We start from the raw sequence: 25,051 nt of genomic DNA on the forward strand, positions 1-25,051 counted from the left end.
CCCACAAAAGGTTTATTCCTGGAAATCCCAGGGAACTTGGCTCTGGCCAATATATCAGACATTTAAATACAAGCCAAGTTCAGCAGCTTCTCAGATCTCTGCTTCAGCTCATGACCTTAACTAACAATTGTTCCTTCCCTGCAGTACAAAGGCAAGTATCAGCTGTCTTCCTCTGACTGCTTTCACCATCTTTAACCCCAGCAGCAGCATTCCGTGCTGGCCTGAGCAGGCCAAACCACCCACAGGAACAGGAATTAGGGACTGTTCTGGCTGGTTCAGCACAGGTCAGTACTGGCAGGGGTCGATCCATGTCAGCTTCCTTACAGATACTGCAGGTCGAGATGATGGAAGCACACCAGAACTCTCCAGTAGCAGGCAATCATTATTCTGTATTAAACTAATTCCTTGAGTGTCTCAGGTAAATGATGGCCCAAAGGACAGCTCCGGTGTTGATCACAAGAACACCTGGAACTTACAAGACTAATTCAACACAGCTTAACTTCCAAGCCCTTGTCACCCTGAGTAAAAGCAGCTGTGAAGTGGCCAAGCACCCACAAAAGTCTGGTTTCTTTGGCCCAAACTCTTTACCTCGTTCACTTCCCTGCTAAATGCAAAAGGCAGTCAGAGACTAACAGTATTTCACAATTACATAAATTCCTGTTAAAACAGAAATGTGGAATTTCCTTCCCTCAGATCATGATTCTTTGCTGCAACTTTAAATGCACGGGTGTCCCCTACCCCTACAAGTGCTTGTATTTGTCATCCTTCTCTTCCCAACCTTCCTTATAAATATCACCCTCCAGCACAACAGAGATAGATTGTTTTATTTAGATTACACTGAGCCTGTTAAAGGACCAAAGTCTTAAGGGAAGCCTGGCTTTCAAATAATTACCTACAGATTTTTTTGTTTTCACTGCTTGGTTGGGTTTTTATGGGGGTGTGGGGGTTATGGGTCCAGTGATACAACCGTGCTAATTGAGAACGGCTTCATAAGACTACTTTTAGTTAGTGCTCTTCTACTTCCAGCCCTGGCAGCCAGTCTGTTGTAGCAATGAAGACACACAGAACAGTTTTAAGCTGTGACAAGGTCACGGCCTCGGCATTTGGTAATACACAAGCTATTCTCTAAAGCTACAGGTTTTAAGTTAAGGAGATAAGGTTCTTGCACCATTCACATGAAGCCATAATTCAGCGGCCTTTGACCACGATGCTGCATTAGAGGATAAAAACCCCAGGGTGAAGAGAAGACATTCTCCTGCTTTTATTTCTAAGCAGAAATGAAACTCTGCAGAAGTTTCTCAGCTGAAAAAACAGAGATGGCTTCTGGGCAGAAGACTCTTTCTGGCCTGACCCAAACTCAAAGACTTCTTTACAAACTGGTTAAGAAATAACATCCATTTTCCTGTTTTAGAAAAAAGTGAAACACTGGGACTTCACCATTAAGTATTTCCATAAATAATTTTCCTTTCTCATTTTTTCAGGAATTTCAGAACTTGCAATACAGAGAACAGACTTTAAAAGAATCAGCCAGATGAGAAGCCCATACTGTTTTACCTCTTGGCACAGTAGAAGCATCATGGAGTTGATGCAAACAGTTTTTACAGACTGTACCAGTTTTAGTATCAGGTCAAATTCAGTGTTTTACATGAAGCAACAAACAGCTCCCAAGTCAGTTACATGAATAGCAACTTCTAGAACATTGTCAAGACTATCAGTACAGAAGCAGTTTAACATAAATTCACCATATTCCTACCTGCAAGTGTTGAAGGTCATCTTCCTGAATGTTCTGAGACAAGTTGTATACCTGCAAGAGACAGTCAGAGAATTACAGTGTCACATGAAACCACTGTCTTACATTCATATAGTCTCTTTCACACACTGAGTATTTTTGCTCCCTCCAGAAAAAGTGTAACTACCCAACAGTCAGCAAGTAGAAAGGTGTCACAGAACACATCTCAAACAAAACTCACCTCCTTATTCAAAAATGATTCACCAGAGCCACAGGACAGAAGTAATGCTCTACATACTCCTGTTCCTTTTAAGTTGTGTCATGTCTGAAGAAAGTCACTTGTCACCCCTCAAAAACCTGCTCACTTTTGGCACTTCTAAAGCACAAGCTTAGAAGTAGTTTTGAGTATAGCACAATTCTCAGGAGTTTAAATGACACTTGAACAGAAGCAGCAATTTTAAGTTTGGCTGATCTCAGCATAATGTCACCCCAAACTGTATCTAGAGCCTTAAAAAAGATTCTGTAATACATCTGTAAAGAAGCAGTTGCTACTCTGACATCCTGGGGGGAAGGGGATTTCCCAGTTCTGTCAGCAATTTAACTCAGTCTGGCCTTGCATAACCTTGATTCCTCCGAGCAACTTGGGTAGTTTATGTACTACACTGAAAATAGGGCAAAGTATGGAATTTTAAATCAGAGTTGGAGGAAGATATGCAGGTGAACTTTCCAAGTGTGGCCCAAGAGATATTCTTTCCATGTTCAGTATAGAGGGTTCTGTCATTATTTGCCAGCATGGATATTCTCACCTGGACAGAGCTCGTCATGGTGCTCAGGGCAAAAACTGTTGCACAGTCTTTGATAGTGGATTGGCTATCAAAGGCACCTTGGGTATCCATGAGTAGTACAGCAACCTGCAGAGTTGGAAAGAACAGCAGCAGTTAACCAGATCACGGACACTTTCACACTCCAGGCCACTGGGGTCAGTTCTGTTTCAAGCAGAGCAAGTCTCTGCCCAGTGCCTGTTGATGAAACCTCAGCCAGCTCCCTGCACACTCACCACAGCTGAGTGAGCAGCAGCCAGAGGGCCCTGCCATCAGCCTCAAGTCTCTGGCCTTGCCTGGCTACCTTCTCCCAGAGAAACAGCCCTCCTGGGCCCTGTGGGGGTGCCATGCAGGGTAACTGACAGCTCTCCTTCACTCAAAGAACATCAGCCTCAGCTGAAGATCTAGCATAGTTCTTTAGAGCAAACAGGAAGATGGTTACTTATAAATAGATATATATCTCTTAAAATAATTATTTTCAGCCGAAAACAAGATAATTGATACTGTCTGCTGGAACGACAAGGAAGGAAGTGATATTAATGAAAAAAGTTTATCAGTTCAACTCCCATCTTTGGGTTCTACTACACTTCCCTTCTCTTTCCCACTGATAAGCAAGAACAAGTCAGTGATTTGTTCTCAAAGCATAAGCAGATTCACACAACATAACTGGTTTTTAACCAGAGAAACATTTAGTTAGCTGTGAAATTTGTTAAACACCACCAAGCCACTATTTTTAAAATCCATGTCCCACAGATTGGGCATCAGATGTTTCCTTTGCAAATGCAAAGGGGATGAAATTTAAATAATCTAAAACCGATGGTTCAGAACACAAATAGTTCAAGATTACCACCACTATTGTGATTTATTAATGACATTAACACATCGTTTCAGCATAAACACCTCCAAGTAAACTTTGCAGTTAAACTGACTTGAGAGTTAAAAAAGAATCAAGTTAGTGCTTGTTTCCCCACTGTTAGACTTAGTCCTTCTTTACAGATTGCTTGCTAAAATTATATGGAAGGACCAGCTTCCAGACCCTGAAGTACTTACAGCCATGCACTACATTTCACTAGAACACAGCTAGAACACATTCTCACCCTCCAAAGAACAGTGTGTGTTACAGAGCTTTTCCCCCAGCATCTGTCTGTAGATGGTATTTACAGCCATTACAGCTTTACAACATTCCCAGGATAACCCACCCATCAGCCTGGACAGGGTAGACTTTGCCAAAACAAAGTACTCTCAGAATGAGACTATTGTTGAATTTTTCTGCTGGGCTGTAAGAATCAGTCTCCATCCTTACACTGATACACAGTTTCCAGATATGTTACACAGCTGCTCAGTGCAAAGGAAAGCAAGCAATGTTCAAACAGCCACTGTGAAATCCATGACATTAAAAGTGTACACAGAGACCTCTAAGGATCATCTTGTTCCAATCCCTCTGCCAAAGGCAGGGACACCTTCCACTAGACCGGGTTGCTTGGAGCCGCACTGAACCTGACCAGGAACACCTCCTGGATGGGACATCCAGAGCCTCTCTGTTTTATTTTTAAAACACCCCAAAAAACAACAAAAAAAAAAAAAAAAAAAAAAAGACAACCCACCATACAACCAAACCAGAAAGCCTACAACTCCTGCAAGGGAGACCTTGAGTAAATCAAGGTAAGATAAGCACTCACCTTTGTTCCATTAGGTTTCTCAATTACAAACACTTCACTCCAAATCTGAATGCCAGTGGTTTCCCGTTCACATCCACCTCTCCATGTAAACCCAGTCAATGGCTCAGTGTTTCCACCTATCCAGCAAGGAGAAGTCTACAAAACAAAAGGAAAAACTTATGTAAAACCAAGGAGGGTATTTATATTTTTTTAACATGCTACGTTTTAGCAGACTTTCACATTGTTATTACATTTTCCTCAGAGCCAGATGACAACACTACACAAAATATTAAAACACAATGCTGCTCTGCTGTGTTTCAGGATCATCCACAAAGCAACCCCATGGTATTTGAGCGGCTGCACAACTTTTCAGTCACTGAAATGTAAGTGTATGTAGGTGCACAGTTTTTGAGTCACCAGCACTCAGAGGTATTGAGAACAGCACCGTTTTGTCCACCAGTTCCACTCTCACAGTTGAGAAAACTCTGCTCAAACACAATAGCAGATATTTCAACCCAGGAACAGCTGTGGGAACATCTCCACGGGACAAAGCACCTGATCTTAATCCTCTCCCCTCCCCCTCACTAACAGCTGGCTAAGCATTTGAGTCCCTGCACTAACAGAAGCCAATACCAGACTTCCAATGCCATCTTGCAGGAGCCACAGAGAATAGACAACGACCAGAAGATTTACAATCTATACTTGCCAGATACAGAGAGAAAAGGTCAGTTTAAGAGTTTGGTAGATGCCAATCAACCCACCCACATTAGAGCTGAGAAGCTATCTGAGAGGTGAGTACAGATGGCAGCTAACATTCCTGGCTGATGGAATTGTAATGAGGTCTTTAAGGACAGGCAACGTAGAGCAGCAGCTCACCCACAAGAATCCAGCCATTATATGAGCACATCTCACCCAGAAATGTAGCTGATGCACTGGCAAGTAAGGAGGATGAGCAGGCACACCAAGGAAGTTTCACTTTGATGGGTTTTTCTGTAGCCCCCTCATCAGTTAAACTGCTGTCTGCCTGGCACTTCTTTCATGGAGGATTTCAGTGTATACAAAGCTTTCTTTCAAAGGCTAGGGCAGAGCAAGCTGGCATAAGAGACATTTAATGAATTGCCTTGAACTACCCAGAGTAGATTACCAGCCAGGAAAAAAATCCACTGAGAAGGTCAAAGTGGAGATTTCTCAATTCACTTCTGGGCTCTACCTTGCTGACTCCACACTGGCAGTTTTCAGATAAGGGCTCAAGACATTTCTTCACATTTCAGAACCCAGCATGAGTACCCAGGGACTGTACAGAATAAAAATACTTTAAACAACTAAGTGAAAGTGCTTATTTCTAAAGGGGGATGGGAAAAAAAAACCTGCACATTTTCCTCATGTCTAGCAGCATGCAGGCAATCCAGCAGTTCTGCACCAGCATTCTCCCAAATGCTAACAGTGCACCACTCAACTCTGCTACCTGTATCAGACAAAGGTGAGATAAGCAGATAGAAATTCAGAAAATGAACACAGGTATGCAAGTAAAGAGTTCTACAGGTCTTTACAGGTAAGTTGTGTGTGTTTGGTTGTTTGGGTTTTTTTCCCTTCTGTTTATTTTGATATACAAAACCTGAAGAGCTTTTCCCTGTGTTTTTTTCTATCCCAGAAGATGCTTATGCTTCTAGAGACCACTCTAGAAATGAAAGCTCCAAGCCTGCTTTGTGCTGCAGCACACTCCAGGATACAGTTTGACAATGCTGTATCATATCTCACAGGTATGTGTCAATGGACTGCAGCTTTTTAATTTTCAAAAAGAATCTGTTATTCAGTATGCTCCATTTTTCTTTCCTACAAGAATACTTTAGCCCATTTTGGTCCAGACATGATTCCTCTTTGTATTCCTCCTATTTGTAACAAATCAGATCAAAATTACACAAACAGTTTGACAAGTCTCTCAATGAGCACTAGATATGACCTCATTTGATTTCACAAGTGATTCATATCACAGGAGACTCTGGTGTTTTAACAGGCTCAATTCACCTGAAGTTGCTTCATCTTATGGATGATGTACTTCAGCCTGCCTCTGACTGACCTCTGCATCACTCTGAAACACTCCTAGCTTGTTACCTACATCTTTCCTTAGCTAAAGCTCAGTATTTTAAGTATCCATCCATCAAGCTGGCTTGAAAGATATTCAGGAGATGGGAGGAGTTAAAAAAGGCTCCTACCTGAAATCAAGCTAGAAGTTGCTCTACAGTTTTATCTCAGTCAACTAAAGGGTAATTTCTTTTAACTTTACTCCACTCTAAGGAAAAGCCCAATGCAGCTTTATTTGCCTAGTGCATTAATACACAGTACACCTTGAGGATTAATTCAAAATGACAAGGTGACACTCCTGTAAAAAAAGAAGCCTTTACATCTGAACTTACAGATGCTGCTGCACCCAACTCTTACTAAAGCTTAAGACCACAGGATCCTTGCAGCATCTTGCTGAGTACACAATTGCTGCTGCTCCATTTCAAAAGAGCAATCATAACACTAAGGATCATCGCTTGAAACGAGATGTCCACCTCCCTGAAGGCAGCGATCAACCTCTGCCATGCCAAAATCCTACCTGTGACTTCAGCTGGCACCAGTGAGATGTTTACAATGGCAACTTTCCACACGACCTCTGGCACTCAGTTTAAGACAAGAAAATGAGATTCTCACGGTTTTATTGGTAAGTCTTTCATTATGCATGTTAATGTCCACATAAAAGGACACCCCAAAATTGCTTGATTGGCACATGAACTGAATGCAGTCGCTTTAGTATTCTGTGCAATATTTAGTTCACAGAAAATACAGACTTGCAATTGAGCCTGACTAAAGATGGAGGGCTCAGACTAAGTACTATAGAACTATACCAAGATCTCTCCTCCTGTACTAAATTTGGATAAGCAGAGGATATCATATGACTTCATACAACTCAAAGAGTGCTCCAAAGAGGAGGCGTTGCATTTATCCTCCATCACCCCCAGTTCCCATCAATCAGTTTACAGCAGTTCTGATGCTTATCAAACTCCTTCCCTAAGCCAATTTACGTCACTGAGCTGGCAGAAAAACAATTCAGCAAAGCGCAGTTTCTTCTGATGCATCAGTGAGTTGGATCAGCTCAACTAAGGGTCTGCAAACAACACATCTTCAGAATGCAAAGACCTGGCCAGAAGCAGCACATGGAAAGCAAGACTGCTCTTGTAAAGAAACAGTTGTTAGAGTAGATGGCCAAGCTTGCTTTCACCTTCAGTTTAAGAGAAAACAAATGCTATTTTGAAGGACATTTATAGAAAACTGAGAAAAGTGGATGCACAATAAAGTAAACAGAGAGGCCTGATACAATAAGGCTGAAACAGCATTTCAATCTGTTTTGCTATATGAATGTTTGTTTTATTTCACAATCTGAAAACTAAGAGTATTTGTTTAAAGCCCAACCCTTCTGTTTTCAAAAGGAACTCACACTGCCTCTACCCAGCCCAGCACCTTGCTCAGATCATTGTACGTAGGAGTTTGTGTTTTTCTTTGTTTGCAGGGACTGCCGGGGGTTTAATTGTTTGGTTAATTTTGAACACCATCCATAATAAATGAAACCTTTTTCCTCCCTAGGTTAAAAGAGTCTCAAGAAGCTAGGAGTACCAGCTTGCTACTCTGTATTCCTCCTACCCTGAGACCCTATCCTCAGGGTCTTTCCTCCAGAGCTCTTGCAAAATGAAGGAGAGGAACTCAATAGCAGACACCACTGGGACTGAGAGAAGGAAGTCTTCATTTGCCAACTATCAGCAGCTTTTCTGCTGTACTCCCTTATTTCCTGTAACTGCAGAGTTCATCTTGATTTTCCCTCAAGCCAGCTAGCACAAATTTGCTCCAAAGAACAGTGAACAAAAAAGCAATCAGTTCTGGGTTTCTAGGAGCTTCAAAAGGCAACAAAACACTGACCTGTCAATATTCATAATGCAGACTAAAAGAAACACCCCACAACCTGTGACAGGCAGATGTGCATCCTTCTCAGAAGACCCTACTCCACCATCTCCATATAAGCCAAGGGTTCAAAATAAGACAACGCTAGCCAAAAGCTACAAACTAAAAGAAGGAATTAAATTTTGGACCAAGCTTTAATCAATCAATAACTTAAAAGCATTTTAAAGAGTTCCTGGACTGCATTCAGAAATGAATTCCAAGCAGCAAAAAAGGAAACCTTCTCCTTTTTGCCATACATCATATTTAAGAAGATTTAGCTATCTGGTAAGACTTTTATTTTTGCAACAATGGGCAAGTGAGTGGTATAATATGATTTCAGGAGATAAAGCAAGGCTCCTCCAAGTCACCATCTGGAAAAGCCCTTCCCCAAAGCCCAACTAGAAGGCCATCACACTTCATCATTCAAGTTCTTCTTGTGTCCACTTACACTGGGACACCAATAAATTCCCTTGATAACTGCAAGATAAGGTACACTGAAAAACTGTCACTTCAATAGCTTTCGTCACAGTGCAGAAGCAGAGTAGCTGACTTCCCCTCCCCCAATATATCAGAAAATTTTGACCTGCTGTATTTATGCTCAATTTAACAAACACAAAGAGAAATTACTAAAATACCAAAGTACTTTTCTCCTGCAGGAAAAATCCAAACTACTCACCCTGTTATACATGTATCTAAGCATGAAGTCCAGCAGAAAAGATTTTCCTTTGCGGAAAGCTCCTGCTACAGACACAACTACTATGTTAAGATCTTTAATATGTTCCTGAAGCAAGATTTTTTCCAATGCTGATTCATCTAATTCAAAGTTATGGTCATCTTCATGAGCAAGGACAATCTGTATGGGGCGCGGCTTATCCAGTTCCACCTCGTCATCCGAGTCCGGCAGGGCATCTGAGTCTGGCAGGGCATCGTCCTCTTCTTCTTCATAAAGCTTACCTGCAAATTGACAGGTGAGAATACATTAGTAAGTCACAGCTTAGGCCAAGAAACACTTTTTCTTTTCTTGTGAAGCCTTGAGCTGGGCTTACATCTCCAGCAGCGAGGGTGATGTTCTCGGGAATGCAAAGAGGTCAACAGCAGCTCCCTTGTCCATTTTCATCAGCTTTGTATCTAGCCTATATTTCAGATCTTCTCTCTTTCTGATATTCTTTATGTATTAAGGAATCACCAAAAAAACCCCAACCCTGATTTTTCAGCTTCAAAGCCCCTTTTAAAGGCATTTTAAGTCAAGGGCCTTTTATCTGGAAAAAAAATGAATCGTATCAAACAAGCTCCAACAATGACCAAAAAAGGGCATTTTTATATCACCACCTTCTTGTTGCAAGGGTGTCAGGGGAAATGAAAGTTTTCTGTAAGAAGGTCTGTTTGCCAACAGGTACAAGCAAGACCATGGATCTAGTATGGAAGCCCAGGAAAACAAACACCAGATGAATAAGCTCCTCTCTAATTCCAACACTGTTTCAAGTCTCAATACAGCACAGACTTTAGAACACCTAGTCCCTGCTTGCAAGACAAACTACTGAACGTGTGCATGCCCTAACACTTCTGGGATAAGAAAACAAAAAAACATTGAAGTACTTTCTGCCTTTATATTCTTCCTACAATTCACTATTAAGCAAGATTTAGTAACAGTAAGTATCAACTCTTTCAAAACAGTTAAGAGACTATTTTATACACAATTTAAGAATTAACACCCTTTCAGGATAAAACAGCAGCTGGAAAAACTATAACTCAGAATAAAGTTACTAATGAATGACAAGGTAACACAGCCCTTCAGACACACACTGTACCAGTACCAATATCCTATATTCCTGACTTGTAGAATTCAGGAGTTAATTAGATTAGAGGCCTAAAAAAAACCAAACTACCCTATCCAAGGTGAAGTCTCCCCTCTTGTTCAGGCACCACAACACTGAAGTTTGTCCCACAGCAGAAATCAACTCTACCATTCCTGACTCTACTTTTCCTGGCAAGCACCTGGAAAGCTTCTTCGTGCTTACTGAACTGCCTCCCACTCCCAATTTACATTTTGCCATGTTCTATTGGAAGCCCATGTGCACAGACAGACCTGACCAAGGCACCTTCCTACCAGTTACTTATCTGGGATTATCACATCTGATTTTCAGTACACTGTCCTTCCAGTCATGTTTCCATTTCCAAGACACGGCAGCAGCCACTCCCAATCCCTTGATGTACTGCTCACAGAGGTTTCCTGTGGAAGCAGCCCACTAGGAGTGTTCTCCTGCAGGAAGGATCCATGAGGCACCATGGAACACACAGTTTTCATTCATTCATGGCAGAGAACCTGCCAATGCTCACAGGAGTTGCCAAGTCATTCCTGCCAGACTTTGCATGTGAGATACCATTCTCAGCAAAAGATTTATGAACAGGGCTCCAGTTTTGTGGATGTAATGAGACACTGCAGTCATTACCATAAATTTGAAAAACTGGTAACACGGTGACCCTGAAGTTTCTCCAGCAATTTTCTCCTTATCCAGCTCTGACAACACTTCATTTAGTTGCAAAATGAGAAGATGTTTCCACTTCCAAGCATCAAATCTTGTGCTGTTCCAAAGCTGAATGCCATTAAATCTTAAAAATTTTTGGTTTGAATATATTAGGTTTGCATGGTACTTGGTTTGAACAGGAAGTACACTTAAGTGCTTAAATCCTAAGCAGCTAGAACTAAACTCCAACATTATCCAAGTGAGTGTGCAAAACAGTCCCTAGCATCACCCTAATTCAAAGTGATTAACACAGCAGGCCAAAACATTGATTTTACTAGCAGGCCTGACAACTGGAAGGAGTAACTTTTAAAATAAAATCCATCAACAGGACACCAGACTACACAAACTACATTGACACTGACTGGTCATCACCACTTCAGAGGAAAGTCTCTCACCTTTGGCCTAAAGCTCTCGTACTGCCAGATATTAAACAAGCCCTCACCTCTTTTGAAAGAGTTTCTAAACAGGCTTTGCCCCATATAGGCAGGATCCTTTGGAGGCCAGAAAACTTGGGAGGAGAGCTCAGGGATGGAGGGATGAATATTTTGACAGTCAGAAAGAAAGCTTCCAGCATCACAGCCTAGAAACATAAAGGGAATATTCTATTGATAAAAATATTGAAGTCAGACAGTTCCAAGAAGAGGTGCCTGTGTTTTAGCAAACACATTCACACAATGCTTCAAAGCCTCTGCTTCAAGGTATGTCCCTGGTAATAACTTAACTTGGTTACTTGGAACAGCCTCCTATTCTTTTATGTAAATACACAGCTGCAGTAAGGAGTTGGGTCTGTAAACGAGGGCAAAAAAAAAAAAGGGTTGAAGCCACACCTGCAGCTTCTCTTCATTCACTTGGAGACTGATATTAACCATCCTGTCCTACTTGGAAGTCATCAAAACTTGTCAGACCTCAAAGACCTCAAGGTGTAGCAGCATCCTTGTGCCAGTGCAAAGCACAGCCACACAAAACCTCTTCAGGCCAAGGAGATTCCAGAACAAACAAGTGGAATGGTCCTTTATCATTAGTTATTTATAAACAAGCAGATTCTCCCTATCACAAGGAGACAGTATTACCAAGAGCTTACACAAAATATGCCCATTAAAAGCTTACATCTTGTTAACAGCATTCTGCACCACTGAAGCTCATTAGCTCAAAGGGAACAGGACAGAAGATTCATCCTAGACCCTCCTCAACTCCTGTAGATTTCACTTACCAGCACAAATTGGAAGTCAAGTCCAGAGCACCGAGTTGAGTTTGTTTGGTTGGTTTGGGTCAAGTTGGTTTATTGGCTTTTTTTTTTTTTTTCCCTTTGACTAACCAGCTAAATATATCTAAGTTCCCAACCTACCTACAGAAAAGACCATCATGGCCATCAGTCAAGCACTTTAGAGGGTGGAGACCTACAGTGCTGACAGCTGTGAAAGCAACTTGATCCATCCAGAAGAGCTGGTTTGATAACTTTGTGCTTGAGTGGCAGAGAACACCCCTCCTTTCAAGATTTTGAACTAGTTGGCAATTACCAGGACAGACATTGCACAGGTCAAGCATGTTAACTTGTGCTACTGCTTGTCCCAGCAGCGTAATCAGCATATGCCACCCTGTCAGGTGTCCTAGGCAGATGTCACAACCTTTTTTGATCCTTTATCCTGCCTTCTGGTTGCTCACCCTGTCCAGCCACGCTGTCTCAGGCAGCACTTAGGGAGCCTTTCTAGAAGGCTTCAGTCTCATGGCCAGAAAGGTCACATTACACTTCCAAGCCTCTGGAAACAAAGGTCAGGACAAGAAGCACCCCCCTTCACAGTCCAGTTTCCTGCAAAACACTGCAAAAGTTCTCAAAGTAGCTCATAAAATAAACATGCTGACAGCACTGTCCGGTCAACTCAGGCCAGAAGTTTATGCAATTCAGAACTCAAAGCCCTGTCCCTTGGCTGTCCCCCATTCCTCACCTGCCCCAGCACAGTCACAGTACTACTTAAAACTCAGAATTTAATCTGATTTGTTCTAAATCCCACAGACTGCTCTAGGTTCTTGCAATAGTCCAATCCCAGTAAATCAAGTATAAAAGAGAGGAGTACCAACTTTAAAAGAGGTGGCATTTACAGAATAGCCACTTCTACACTGACTTTTACTACTGCTACTACACTACTTCTACTTCCTAGACCCCTGGACAGTACTTTGGACTTGCAAAGTTCATGGCAGCATCCCTTTGTAGGTCTCTATAACAATACATTTCAGTACTGCTACAGAGGCAACCAAAACAACAGACTTTTGTTGGTTTGGGGGTTTTGTTTGTTTTTTATAGCATATTTTAACACTTTGCTAAGCCCAGTTTCGTCCCAGTAATGGAGCTACCAACCCAATACATTCACCCAGGGAGTGGTTGTTTCAGAGGAATGTTCCATGCTCTTCACACACAACAGAGCAGCAATGCTGCCTCCTGCCACAGGATTAAAGACTGATAGAGATTCACCCAACTCACTCATGGGGTTGGAAATTCCAGCCATGCTGTTGGAAATTCCCATGTGCACAGAAGATCTGAACCTCAGGCTTTTAGTACATATGTAAGAGTTCTCATCTGTCAAACCATAAGGCACTGGACCTTGTAGCACAGTGCTGCAGGCCCAGGAAGTCACAGCTATATTTTTCTTTTTTCAAGATGTTCACCTGACCTTTGAAGTTTCTGTAGTACCGAACAGACTCCAGACTAAGGTCATATGTGCTGCCCTGTCTGGAGCTGATGCAAAAAGATCATCAACTGGACTCGCCCCTGAAGTTTGCCATCCTTTCACACCCATTACTGTGGCTGTTCACCAACCAGTCCCTATGTCATTTTGGCTTCTTCCAGCCTGAATTATTCCATTAAAACCTGTGGGCTAATGCACTGTTCTGACTAATGCAGGTCAAACAGGCTGGGACACACAAGAGAAGCAACATTGTGCAGCAAGACACAGAAGCAGACAGATTTGAATGGGAGCAAATATAGCCAAGGGAAGATACTACCACTCAGTTTCCCTATAAACTCCTCACTCCACTCAGTAACAACTACAGCAGGGCTGCTATTTATTCCCACCATCTTAAGTACCCAGAACAAGCACCATTTGTTGAAATACTAAGCCAGATTTTGAGAACAGTAGCTTCTTGTATACACAGACAGTATTTCAACTGAACAAACCCCACTAAATAACCCTTTTCTTAAAGCATGAGGTAAAATGAAAAGCCAATTCCTGCTTCCCCTAAGTACACAGCCAGCAGCTGATGACCTACTTGTCCTGCAGTGTAAGAACACGAGACTGAAAACACTCAGACACCTGCATGCTATGAAAATAAGAGACAGCCTGCTTTAAATGCAAGTTCTTCCCTTTAGGCACATTAATTGACAGAAAATACGAACAGTTACCTTTAAGTTTCAACCTAAATACAGCTTGAACTCTTTGAACACATTATCCACATCCTTTCATTAAAAAAAAAAAAAAAAACACATACTAATTGCTAAACTTGGTTTCAGATACAGTCAATGTTTTTGACCAACAGACATTGAATCAGTAACTGCTTCTGTGGGCAGTGAGTTGAACACAATTGCCCACAAACGCAGCAGAACATTAAAATATTTTAAATCCCATTTGCTTTTAAGTCACTTTCATTAGTGGAGCTGTCCCTCATCAATACTTCCATTTGCTCTAGGAGTTTAAAGAGTATAAAGCCATAAATCTTCTAGCTGGTAGTCTTAACATCCTGTTTGCACAGAAACCTGTGCTTTGCTAGAAGTCAACTTCAAATCAAGATCTCCAGCAGCACAGACACTTCAGCTTTCAGCATCCCTGAACTCTTTTTCCTGGTGCTCTACAGCACCACACATTTGCCTCCATACAACAGCAGTTCGAGTCCCCTGCTCACATTTCAATACAGATGCTTGACAGGCTCCCCCACCATCACCTGAACGGTGAAAAGCAAACTGAAGTGAGCTACACTAAGCTCAAGCCATCTCGCTTGAAATTTTGTTCAACCTCCACACACTGAGGGAGTTCATGGCTTGAATCAAAAGCTTAAAATAATTTATCATGAGGAAAACTGCAAACTGCTGCACTGCACTTCAAGGTAAGGCATTCTCTCAGTGCTTCACGTAGGAAATTTTCCTTGCAGAGAAGGGAGACAGTGCTTAAGCATTTCTTGTTTTGGTGTAGTGAACGAAGCAAAGTGTAGGCATGTGTGAAGTGAGTTCCAGAGCACAGAAAGAAAATACGTTAACCTCCAAACCTTATTTGGACACATCTTCTGGGAAAAAAAAAAAAATCACTAGATTTAAGCCACAAAATTGTCCTCCTCTTTTTCCAGCAGTCCTACTCCATGCAATAAACTCACACAAAACTATGGGGCTGCCACAGACCTCAATGCATCACTGCTTTCCTATTGCTGACTAGTAACCAGTGCCAAGTAGCTCATTTTAAGGCCAGAAATAATTAAATGTTTTGAATATTTCAGCTATAAATAGGACTGATGAGCTAAGTTCCAAAGACTTGTTTGGACATCCAATAAGACCAATAAAGGAGTAGGGGCAGGGTAGAGGGGGAAAGACACATTTAACTCTCTGTGTTCCTTCAGGGCAATGGGATGTTAAAGGAACACTTCTAGAACTGTTACATAAACTGCAAGCTGAAGCGAGAAGCACCAGAAGCTACAATTCTGTCGGGAAAGAGCAAAAAGATGATATTTCTGATGACCTAGATACCTCTGAAGCACCACAACTAATCAAACAATAGGCTTGTCTACTCCTAAGTGCCTTAAATTGCTTCTCTGCTCAATGGTCGGCATGCATGCAGGACCAGACAGCTCTCCCCTACATAAAATACTGATAAGCTGGCATTTTGTGTTCTCCCTTTATGAGGACAAAAAAGCAAGGGAGAAACTTCACATAATGAGAATGTGTAGCAAAAAAAGTCAACCCTCAAATTCAGCTCTTCTCAACCAATACAAGTATGAGAGTGTCAATAAGCAAAGACTAAGACAGAAGCAGTACAAACCCAGTAAGGTGAACAAAACATTAAATTACTGCTTTTTAGAAAGCACATTATGAACTCGGTAAGAAAGATGTTTCTCCATAGCTACAAGAAAAATTGTGCAGGGTGAGGATAGTGGCAAAGCATGCTTCTCATCCTTCTTTCCCTCTGCCCAAAAATCACAGCTATTAATAGCACACTCACTGAAGGACCTAACAGGATCTCTACCTACAGTAAGATTCAGCAGTACTTTTCCAGCCCCCTCAAAGAAAGCTGAATTAAAGCACTAAGGGCAGATTAAAGCATTAAAAGGTCTCTTGCTCACTTTTTCTCCCCTTTCTTACCCATCAGGCAGACTCTTGAGGATGGGAATGAGAGTACTCCAGATCTGACAGTGCCCTAGTTCACCATGAACTCTGGAAATGGCAAGTGACAGCTCCTCATGAACACTGAAAAACAAGTGGATCCTTGCACATTTAAACCAGACTTCTGCCTGTATTCCAGGCAGACTTCTGCTTGTATTTCAGAGTGATTTTATTTAAGGTAGTTGCTCACTCAAGGAGTCAGTATTTTCTAATTGGTTTAGGCCATAACTGTGTATTATGCACCTTGTATGCATCCTCATGTCAACAGCCAGTAATTTAAACAATGAGCAGCTAACCTAAATTGGTATTTTGAGCAAGAATAGGGAGAAAAGAGTGAAGTGAGAGATGCCAACTGCAATTGCCCCACGTTTGGTCTTTCGATTGCCAGTCAGAGGTGGTTTAGTTACCGAGGTGCATCGGCACCACGGCCACAGAGGGGCTCAGCAGAACGCAAAGCGAGCGCTTCCTTTGGCTCTACAGAAGGTATGCCAAAGGGTCAGCTTTCCTACTCGTTTCCAGCATAAACAAGTTGTCACTCACAAACACCAAGGTAAGGAAACAGTACACCAAAGCGGCTCAAACCTTTCATTTTTGCTTTCAGCAAGCTGAATGGCAGCAGCAGTGTGGCCAGCAGGATGAGGGCACCGATCAACCTCCTGTACTCAGCACTGCTGAGGCCACACCTCAACTGCTGGGTTCAGCTTCGAGCCCCTCACTGCAAGAAAGACCCTGAGGTGCTGGGGAAGGGTCTGCAGCACAGCTCTGATCAGGAGCAGCTGAGGGAGCTGGGGGAGTTTAGCCTGGAGAAAAGGAGGCTCAGGGTAACCTCAGCAGTCTCTACAACTGCCTTGAAGGAGGCTGTAGTGAGGTGAGGGGTGGTCTCTTCTCCCAGGTAACAAGTGACAAGATGAGAAGAAATGGCCTCAAATGGTGCCAAGAAAGGTTTAGGTTGGATATAAGGAAACAGTTCTTCATGGGAAGGGTGGCCAGGCATTAGAACAGGCGAACAGGCTGGCCCAGAATGCGGTGGAATCACCATACCTGGAAGTGTTCAAAAAACAAGAAAGGTTTAGGTTGGATATAAGGAAACAGTTCTTCATGGGAAGGGTGGTCAGGCATTAGAACAGGCTGGCCCAGAATGCGGTGGAATCGGCATACCTGGAAGTGTTCAAAAAACAAGTGGATGTGGCACTTGGGGACGTGCTGTTAAGTGGTGAACACGGCAGCACCAGGATAACAGCTGGACTCTGATCTTACAGATATTTTCCAACCTTAACAATTCAATGCAGCTTCCAACTAAAAGTGCTCTTCCAGCCCAACCTCAGTTCATACACAGCTTCCCATCTCTCAGTTCCTGCAGCTAAGAGAGCCTTCTAGCCAGTTTTTCCAGCACTGAACTCCAGAATTCTACATTTCATTTCCAAGAATAAAGGGCAGTACAGGATGTAGGTTTCTTTAAAAAACTGTCTTCTCTAGATCACACCGTTTGCAAAACTGATACAGTAACTACCTGCAGACAACTCCATGAAGTATTTCAGCTTCTTCTCCTTTTCCCTTCTTAATTGTTCTTAACTTGGTAGGGTCACTGACACCCACCAGATGAAAGGGAAGCGTAACAAGGGAAACACAACATGCGTCAACACAATCAACACCCAGATCAACAATGGGAATCAAAACAGGGAGAAAAGTTAAACACAAGGCACAGTTAAAGAGAATTGAAGCAAAAAAAAAAAAAAAATTAAAATCACATTTTGCAGGTCTTCACTTTATTTTCACTGGAGGAAGAGATTTTTCTCACACAGCTACAACAAAAATAGTTTTGACCAGGGTCCCTGCTGCTAAGCATCTAGAGAAACAGGCCTGGGCTGCCATATCCCTTTCCTGCAATTAACCCATCATAATTGATACAGTACCTAAGTCCATCCACTTCAAAGCCCCACACCTACTGCCACAACTCCTGGGTCTCTGCCAGGCATCATTGCTGCTGCTACACACAAATCCCTTGTTAAGGCAACAGCTCAAAGTACATTAATTCTGCCAACAGGACAGTGCCAGTAACTGCCTCCTCCCCTCTCTCGTTGCCTCTTCAAGCCTGTTTCAATAGCACAGCTGAGTCTTAACTACCCACTCACAAGGGCTCTCCCACTCTTTCCCATTTCCAGCACCATGCAGCACCACACTGCCTTTCCTGCTAATTCTGCCACATATCCAACACCGCTTAGAGTCAAGTCAGCTACCGAAGCCAAACCAGCAGAAAAAGCAATCCAATAAAAGCAGTTTCCTACAAACTGTATCACCTCAAATAGAAATCCAACAAGCACTAGAACCGAAGACAAACAAACAGCAGAGCCACACAGTCTTCTCTGCAGGGCACAGTTCAGCTGTACTGTTGAACAGTCCAGGGCTGCTGCCCTCTGTGCTGGCACTGCCGTCCCAGGTCCAGCACCAATTTATCTTGGACACCAAGTGGTGTGCTCTGCACTGTACAGCCTCTGAAACAGCCGCACCAGCACCGCTGAGGGGGAGGCACAGACAGCTTCACTGGGCACTGGTGCCAAAAGAAAAGTTCAGCTCTCTAACTACAACCCAGTTCAGCTGGAAAATCTCTCCAGACTCCCAAAACTCACAAGTACAGTTAAGAAGTATATTCATGTAGGAACTGACTTGGTGATATGTGATAACACCACAAAGATGGGTAGACAACTGGGCTGTAACTGGATCTGACTGTGTGTTGCCAAAGATTTGTCTCTATCTGAAAGTCCAGATTTAGGCTGGGGTAGCCAATACATTTGTTAACCTTCACTTAAGAACAAGGTTTCCTTCCCTTAAAAATGGAGGCTGCCAGAGGTTTCAGTTTGTCAGTGTTACAGGCCAGGACTGTGACTGGTGGGAAGAGCTCAAGCTTGGCACAGTCCTTCCTGCACTGGAGGAGCATTCCCTTGAACACACCTACTGCCTACACTGCACCTGCTGAGAGCTGGGCCTACTGCAAACCAGAGTTGAACAACATTGAATTCAAATCCCTAGTTAAGTTGTCCCAAGGACATTATAACACACACTTCAGCAGCTCAGCTCCATACAAGCACCTTCCTCTGTTCAAAGGGCTCAAGGCTCACCCACTTACCTAAGGATTTTTAACATCATTCACAACTCTTGCCACCACAGAAAATCATCAGCCACTGCTACAAAACAAGTCTCAACAACTAGAGAGTTGACTTTTAAACACATTTTGACTTCTAAACATATTTTCCTGAGACAGGAGATTATCATGTGTACATTGATGGGTGCTGGCCAGGCAAGCCTAGAGGTATAGAATTGAAAGAAGTCAGCAATCTCAGGTATAAGGCAAGCCACACTTATCATCCCAACAAGAACAAACACAGAGGGGGCTGCTTACTACTTCTCTTCACGTCAAGTTCTCAAACTTGTCTAAATACACCTGGACAATCCAACTGCTTTTCTGCAGGACTACCCTATGCTGAGACCACAATGGTTTAATAGACATCTTTCACTTAGGTGAAGAAGAAAGAGGCAAATACAACTCTTGAAAGTCTGTATGTTTTAGCACAACCCTCCAACCAACAGTGTAGTCTCTGTAGATCATACTTAATGTCCTCATTTGGTGGATCCCTGAAATCTTCCATTAGAGTACACAGAGTAAGCTCTGGGGAGAAAAAGCTAGGATTATAAAATGAACTGAAACAGAGAAAGATAGCAGTGTGCTCTTCTTCAAAGCTCACCAAAGCTTAATCTAGTCCTAATGCACCACAGAAATAAATGAACAAAAGAATAGACTAAAGAACAGCTCTGTTTGGTGTTTGATTAATGACACAGTGATAAGTCTGCTACTCGAATTACTTAAAACAAGAATCTAAGAATAATATTCAGTCTTTCACAAGCCAACTTCCAACCTCTTCAAAAGCACCAAATTGCATTCCGAGGGTCTTCTCAAACAAGCAAGATTTCTCATAGCAGCTGAAGGTTCTACAAGCATTTAATCACATCTGCTACCCAAATGTTTACAGTAGATAGCATGTTCATTTTTCTATTGAAAAAAAATTAAGTTTAAAAGCAGAAGTCACGTTTCTGAATGTTTGTACCAGCAGTATTTTATTTTGAAAGGTTTTTTGCCTTTTAGATCTCAACACATAACATGTAGGTCTTCAGCAGCTATTTCTATAGTACTATCAGCTTTAGAAAATACTCCAGTTCTATATCCTAACCCTCAAAAAGTCCTTACTTACTACATTTTTCCAAACAATTTATTAGCAACAAGCCTGACATATCAGCAGTTCAAAAGACTTCCTTTTAAGAATTTTGAACTGCAATCCCTTCCTATCCTAATGACTAGCTGAAGACTTTGCTCCCTGAAAGATAACTGTTAACTGCTTTGAGGGCAGCTTCAAGGCAATGTTTAAAATCTTAACAAACACAGATCCTTAGCTGAGGATTACAAAGTATTTAAGAAACTTAATTCTCTTAAAAGCAAGATGAGTTCTTGCTTAAAGAAAGTGCTTTGATTATATCAAGAGCCTTAACCTCATTTTCTACAGCAGTTATTTTCACTATTATTTTATGTCTAAGCAATACATTAAAGGAGGCCGAGCTTCTGTCTCCATGCCTAGGAGTTCACATACTTCAAGTGACTGTTCCTCCCCTGAAATCAGGGCTGTGATGATTTCCGTATTAGGCAAAGGATTGACAGATTGAACCTTTTATTTCTCAAAAATGTACAGTTCCCCAAGTAGATCACACCACATGGACCAAGGCAAATGAACACCTACAAGTAAAAGCCACAAGACCCTTTCTTTCATGCAGAAGAGGCCAAGGAGGGGAGGGGAACAAGACAGTAAGTTTACAGGCACTATTATCACAGCATTGGGTTTAAAGAAACAACTAAAATAACTGCACTTTTCCACTCAGCAGTACCACCCTGCTGGAGGAGATAAGAGGTGAGAACAACTTTTCCAAGCATGCACAACATAGGGAAAGCAGTCCTAACACGTCAGTACAAGCAGCTGATACATGTTCTCCAACAAGCTTCCGTTATTTTCAATCCAAGTGAAAAAAAAAAGGCACCTTGTTATCCTGGAGGCATTATCCAATACATTGCTCAAAAAGACGTTCCAAATATTTTACTGAGACCAATAAGAACTTGTAAATTTAACATGCTTATCTCTGAGGTGACAGTGGGAAAATAAATGCATTATAATTTGATACAAACTACAGACTGGAACCTGATTCTGATGTCACTGGAACAACAACTGCATAAGAGCAAATTAGGTTCTACTCTCAAATATCAATTCACTGGAAATTGCATTCTACATTCCATGTCTACAGTCTGTACAACATCTTATCAGTTCACGTCTTCAACATTTTGGCTTCTATTCCAGTCCTTTAAGAGAAACCTGTCATGACCTGCAGTAGCAAATCCCACCTTGCCACGCAAAAATCACCAATATACGGGGCTGGAAATGCAATCATCATTTGCTCATCAACTGCACTGAAAACACAGCTGAAAAGACACTTAGGAAAAAAAACCAAAACAAACTACATGAGACATCTCCCCTCCTAGTTAAGCATATCAGAATTTCCCTCACACAAAGTATAAATAGAGGCCAAGTAACCAAGCCGTGAACAAAAAATCCTTCCCCAAAAGACACTTTATGCAGTCTTAGACTTTTGCCAGTCCTCTCACCTATTCCTCCATGACAGACAAGAGCAGGGCCACTCTTAAAATAAGCTGTATTTTCATAAATCATTTCTGCAAAGGTCCAAATGGACTTCTTTTTTACCTTATACTTCCTATCAGTCCTGCTCTAAGTTCATCAAGTGGGCATCAAACAGGAATTCCAACATCCAGCTTACCTGCATTTACTCATGGAAGTTCCTCTGGACTGCCCTGGATGCTCAGTAGTGCCATCTTTGGTGACAAACATTCTACTTTAAGTTTTTCCAACCTTAAAGAGAAGCCAGCTACTAACCATAATAAACTTAGCATAGTTTTTCTTTTTTTTTTCCTGTTTAGTTAATTGAAGGAGATACTTACACAGCTTCAAAGATCACACTTAACACAAAGATCTACTAGTCTCACACTGAGATATAAAGCAGTCCTGTTTCTTCAAGGAGTAACATCCCTGTGGAATGCCAAAATTCTCAGTGACAGATTCCAGACAAACTGAATAGATAACTTTAGGAGGATGTTCACATGCTGACACATCCTGTAAAGATAATTATGGCCCTAGAACAGGAATGTGGGCTCCCTCCCAAACACAAAGAGGGGACAGTGAGCTCCTTGCTTTGCTGCAGAGCAAGAACACCAGTTAAACACCAACTTGGGGAGTTGAAGGAGGGAACTTCAAAAGTCCTTCCAACTTTTATATTCAAAGTGTTTCAAAAAGCTTGGCAAGCAAACAAAGTCTTGTTTTCCTGGAAATGAACACTACAAAGAATATATTATTTCAGAAATAAACAGAAGCTAAAAGTCAGGCAAGTTAGTTACCAATGCTCTCAGAACATAAGTTACTATTATGTATTAATTTGCTCCTAGAAATGCCTTGATTATAATTCTTACCCTAAAAGACATGACTTATTTCTTATCAGTCATTTCTTTGCAGCTAACTGAAACAGCAGACATCAATGTGAGCCATGTTTTCACATATATCTAAAACTTGCTCATTTACTTCTTCTGGTCTTTCAGACACACATCCCAACCCCAGAAACGTATTCATGTAAATCAGCTCCCTACGCAGCACCACGACCTTAAAATCAGCTACAGGAGGAGGCAACAATTTGTATCATATCAAGAACAACCTTCCAACACCAAGGAAAGCTACTTCTATCTTTCCTCCAGGACATCTCAGGAAGTTCAGGTTGCTGAAAACGTTTTTAAAAAAGAAAACCCAGTCATACTTCAGCAAGAGTAAAGCCTAAAGAACCACCATATATAAGTATTTCTGAAATTTTTCAGTTGTTGACCAACAGCAAGTACAAGTACAGCGCATCTGCCTATGCAGATGTGCTTAGAACTTAGAAAATAGAAAATATTAAATAAAACTTAGAAACTATTTTTATGCCTTGTTCACCTTAGATAGCTGAGGTTAAAGACAAAACCTAAAACACTTAACAACTAGTATAATAAGTTTAAGAAGTAAATGCAGCCTTTAGCAAAAAGTTGAAAAAATGCACTCGGGCAGCTCACAGATCACATTGTAGGCACAGCATGCAGCAACAGTAGAAAAAGAAATTGAGTAAATTAAAAAACAAGGCAACAACTCAGCCTGATTTTAAAGTTTAAAACTTCCCATTCGATGACTGCCTTGAATATCAAAAATCATCCTAGGGACGGGGTTTGTTCCTAATCACAATACAAGAACAAAAGCAAATTCAAACCTGACTTACGTAAGGTGGCATTTGAGTGAAATTTGGTAGTTTTCCTTATGAATGTCCTTGAAACTCCCATGGACTGTGATAAGATGTACAACAGTCTACTAGCAACAGGCACAAAGTTAAAAGTACTTTCATTACAGCGCTGAAGTGAAGCCTGTGATCGTGCTGGCACTGGAGACCAACACCACTGTGGTTCACTGCCCAACCAACAAGGACACAGAAATCACACCTGCATTTCCAGCTGCCTATTTCATCTGGTTTGGAATTTGGGAAACTCAAAGCTGGGGACGATGTGATGAGGCCCCCAGGAGATAAGTGCTCCTCTATTATGCTGGAGGAAAACCCCCAGCAGATCTGCTCCTGTCCAGGCTAGCCAGCATGAGGTAGTGTACCTTCCATTATCAGGGCATGAAGAGAAAACAACTCCTCATCTATCCCAGCACCTCGCTCCAGTCACTGCTACTTCATTAGTACAGTCAGTAAGCAAACATTAATCACTGATATTTAAGCAAACCACGGGGACTGCAGTTGACACAAGGTACCTAAGAAGTATTAGGACTCCTGTAAGACATGGCTCAAGCATTCCTGTGCATCCAACACGAACAAGAGCTGCCCGGCCTCCTAAACTAGGACAGATTGTCATGTTTACAACAATGCTTTCACAAAAATTCAAGTAAAACTGCTCCGTGCTGGAACTATTTCTCTGCTAGGTTTTATGCTGCAGGCACGTGAAGGTGGAAAGGAAAGAATACAGCCTTCCTCAACTCCACTCCCTGCTTTCAAAATAATTCCAGCTGAAAAAAAACAAAAAACTAGTGCTATTATTTGAGGAGGTGCTGTAACACGATTATTGATTTTAGGGTAGGCTAGGAGGTAACAGCTGTTAAGCAGCACTCAGTAATGGTACAGGAGCAGTTAAAGGCCTCTCCTGTTTCACTGCTGCTCTTGTAACTATTCCAAGCAACCCCTCTGCTTTACTTCACTGTACAGAAAGCTCTTCTGCAGGCAGGCACAGACCATCCACACAGACCCTATCACCTAAGTTGTTCCATGACTGAAGTTCAGAAGCAACTAAGAGTGACATGTGCATGTTTCCACTGCTAATGATGACACAGCTGATTAAAGGCCATTTATTACAGGTGTGCTGGCACTTTTATGACCTTGGGAAAATTATGCAACAATCTAATGCTTTGAGATTATTAAATGGCACAGTGGTAAAAACACAGAAAACTGAAATCAAAGAAAAACTGAGCAGTGCTGGGAGGGAGAGAGACCAGTCCTTGAGCAGCAAACCAGCATCATATCCTCAACTTCAATCTCTGGGCTCTTTTAAATTATTCAAATTGCAATGCTGCCAAACACAATCAAACTCTTCCTGATGCTCAGAAGCACTGCCTTTTCCTCTCTGTAAATCAAGCCAGGTGAGTTGTCATTCTGTATCTATCTCCCAGTTTACAGTGCAGCTAGATTTCCCTATCTCTAGTTGGCTTGCAAATCAAGCAATTGAAACCAATCGTGGCACATGGCATCTGCTAGGTTTTGTTTAATTGTGCCCAGTCCAACCGTTCCGCTTCCAAATTAAATGAGAGTTACACAAC

The 25,051-nt window shown here is 41.9% G+C and overlaps 1 protein-coding gene across 7 annotated transcripts in view; it reads right to left on the reverse strand.

Moving 5' to 3' along the window:
* ATL2 (atlastin GTPase 2) overlaps positions 1 to 25,051 on the reverse strand; it is a 38,888-nt gene that overhangs the window by 9,832 nt on the left and 4,005 nt on the right. For all 7 annotated transcript variants that reach the window (XR_010997907.1, XM_068186485.1, XM_068186484.1 and 4 more), the window contains exons 2-5: positions 8,860 to 9,137; positions 4,230 to 4,364; positions 2,536 to 2,640; positions 1,754 to 1,804 (exon numbers count right to left, since the gene is read on the reverse strand). Coding sequence is in view for 6 of the 7 variants with exons in the window: in XM_068186485.1 (XP_068042586.1) it covers positions 1,754 to 1,804; positions 2,536 to 2,640; positions 4,230 to 4,364; positions 8,860 to 9,137 (569 nt within the window). In the remaining variant the exon portion in view is untranslated. The remainder of the gene's footprint in view (positions 1 to 1,753; positions 1,805 to 2,535; positions 2,641 to 4,229; positions 4,365 to 8,859; positions 9,138 to 25,051) is intronic.

This window comes from Anomalospiza imberbis, chromosome 3 (assembly GCF_031753505.1).
Source record: "Anomalospiza imberbis isolate Cuckoo-Finch-1a 21T00152 chromosome 3, ASM3175350v1, whole genome shotgun sequence".
Taxonomy (NCBI): domain Eukaryota; kingdom Metazoa; phylum Chordata; class Aves; order Passeriformes; family Viduidae; genus Anomalospiza; species Anomalospiza imberbis.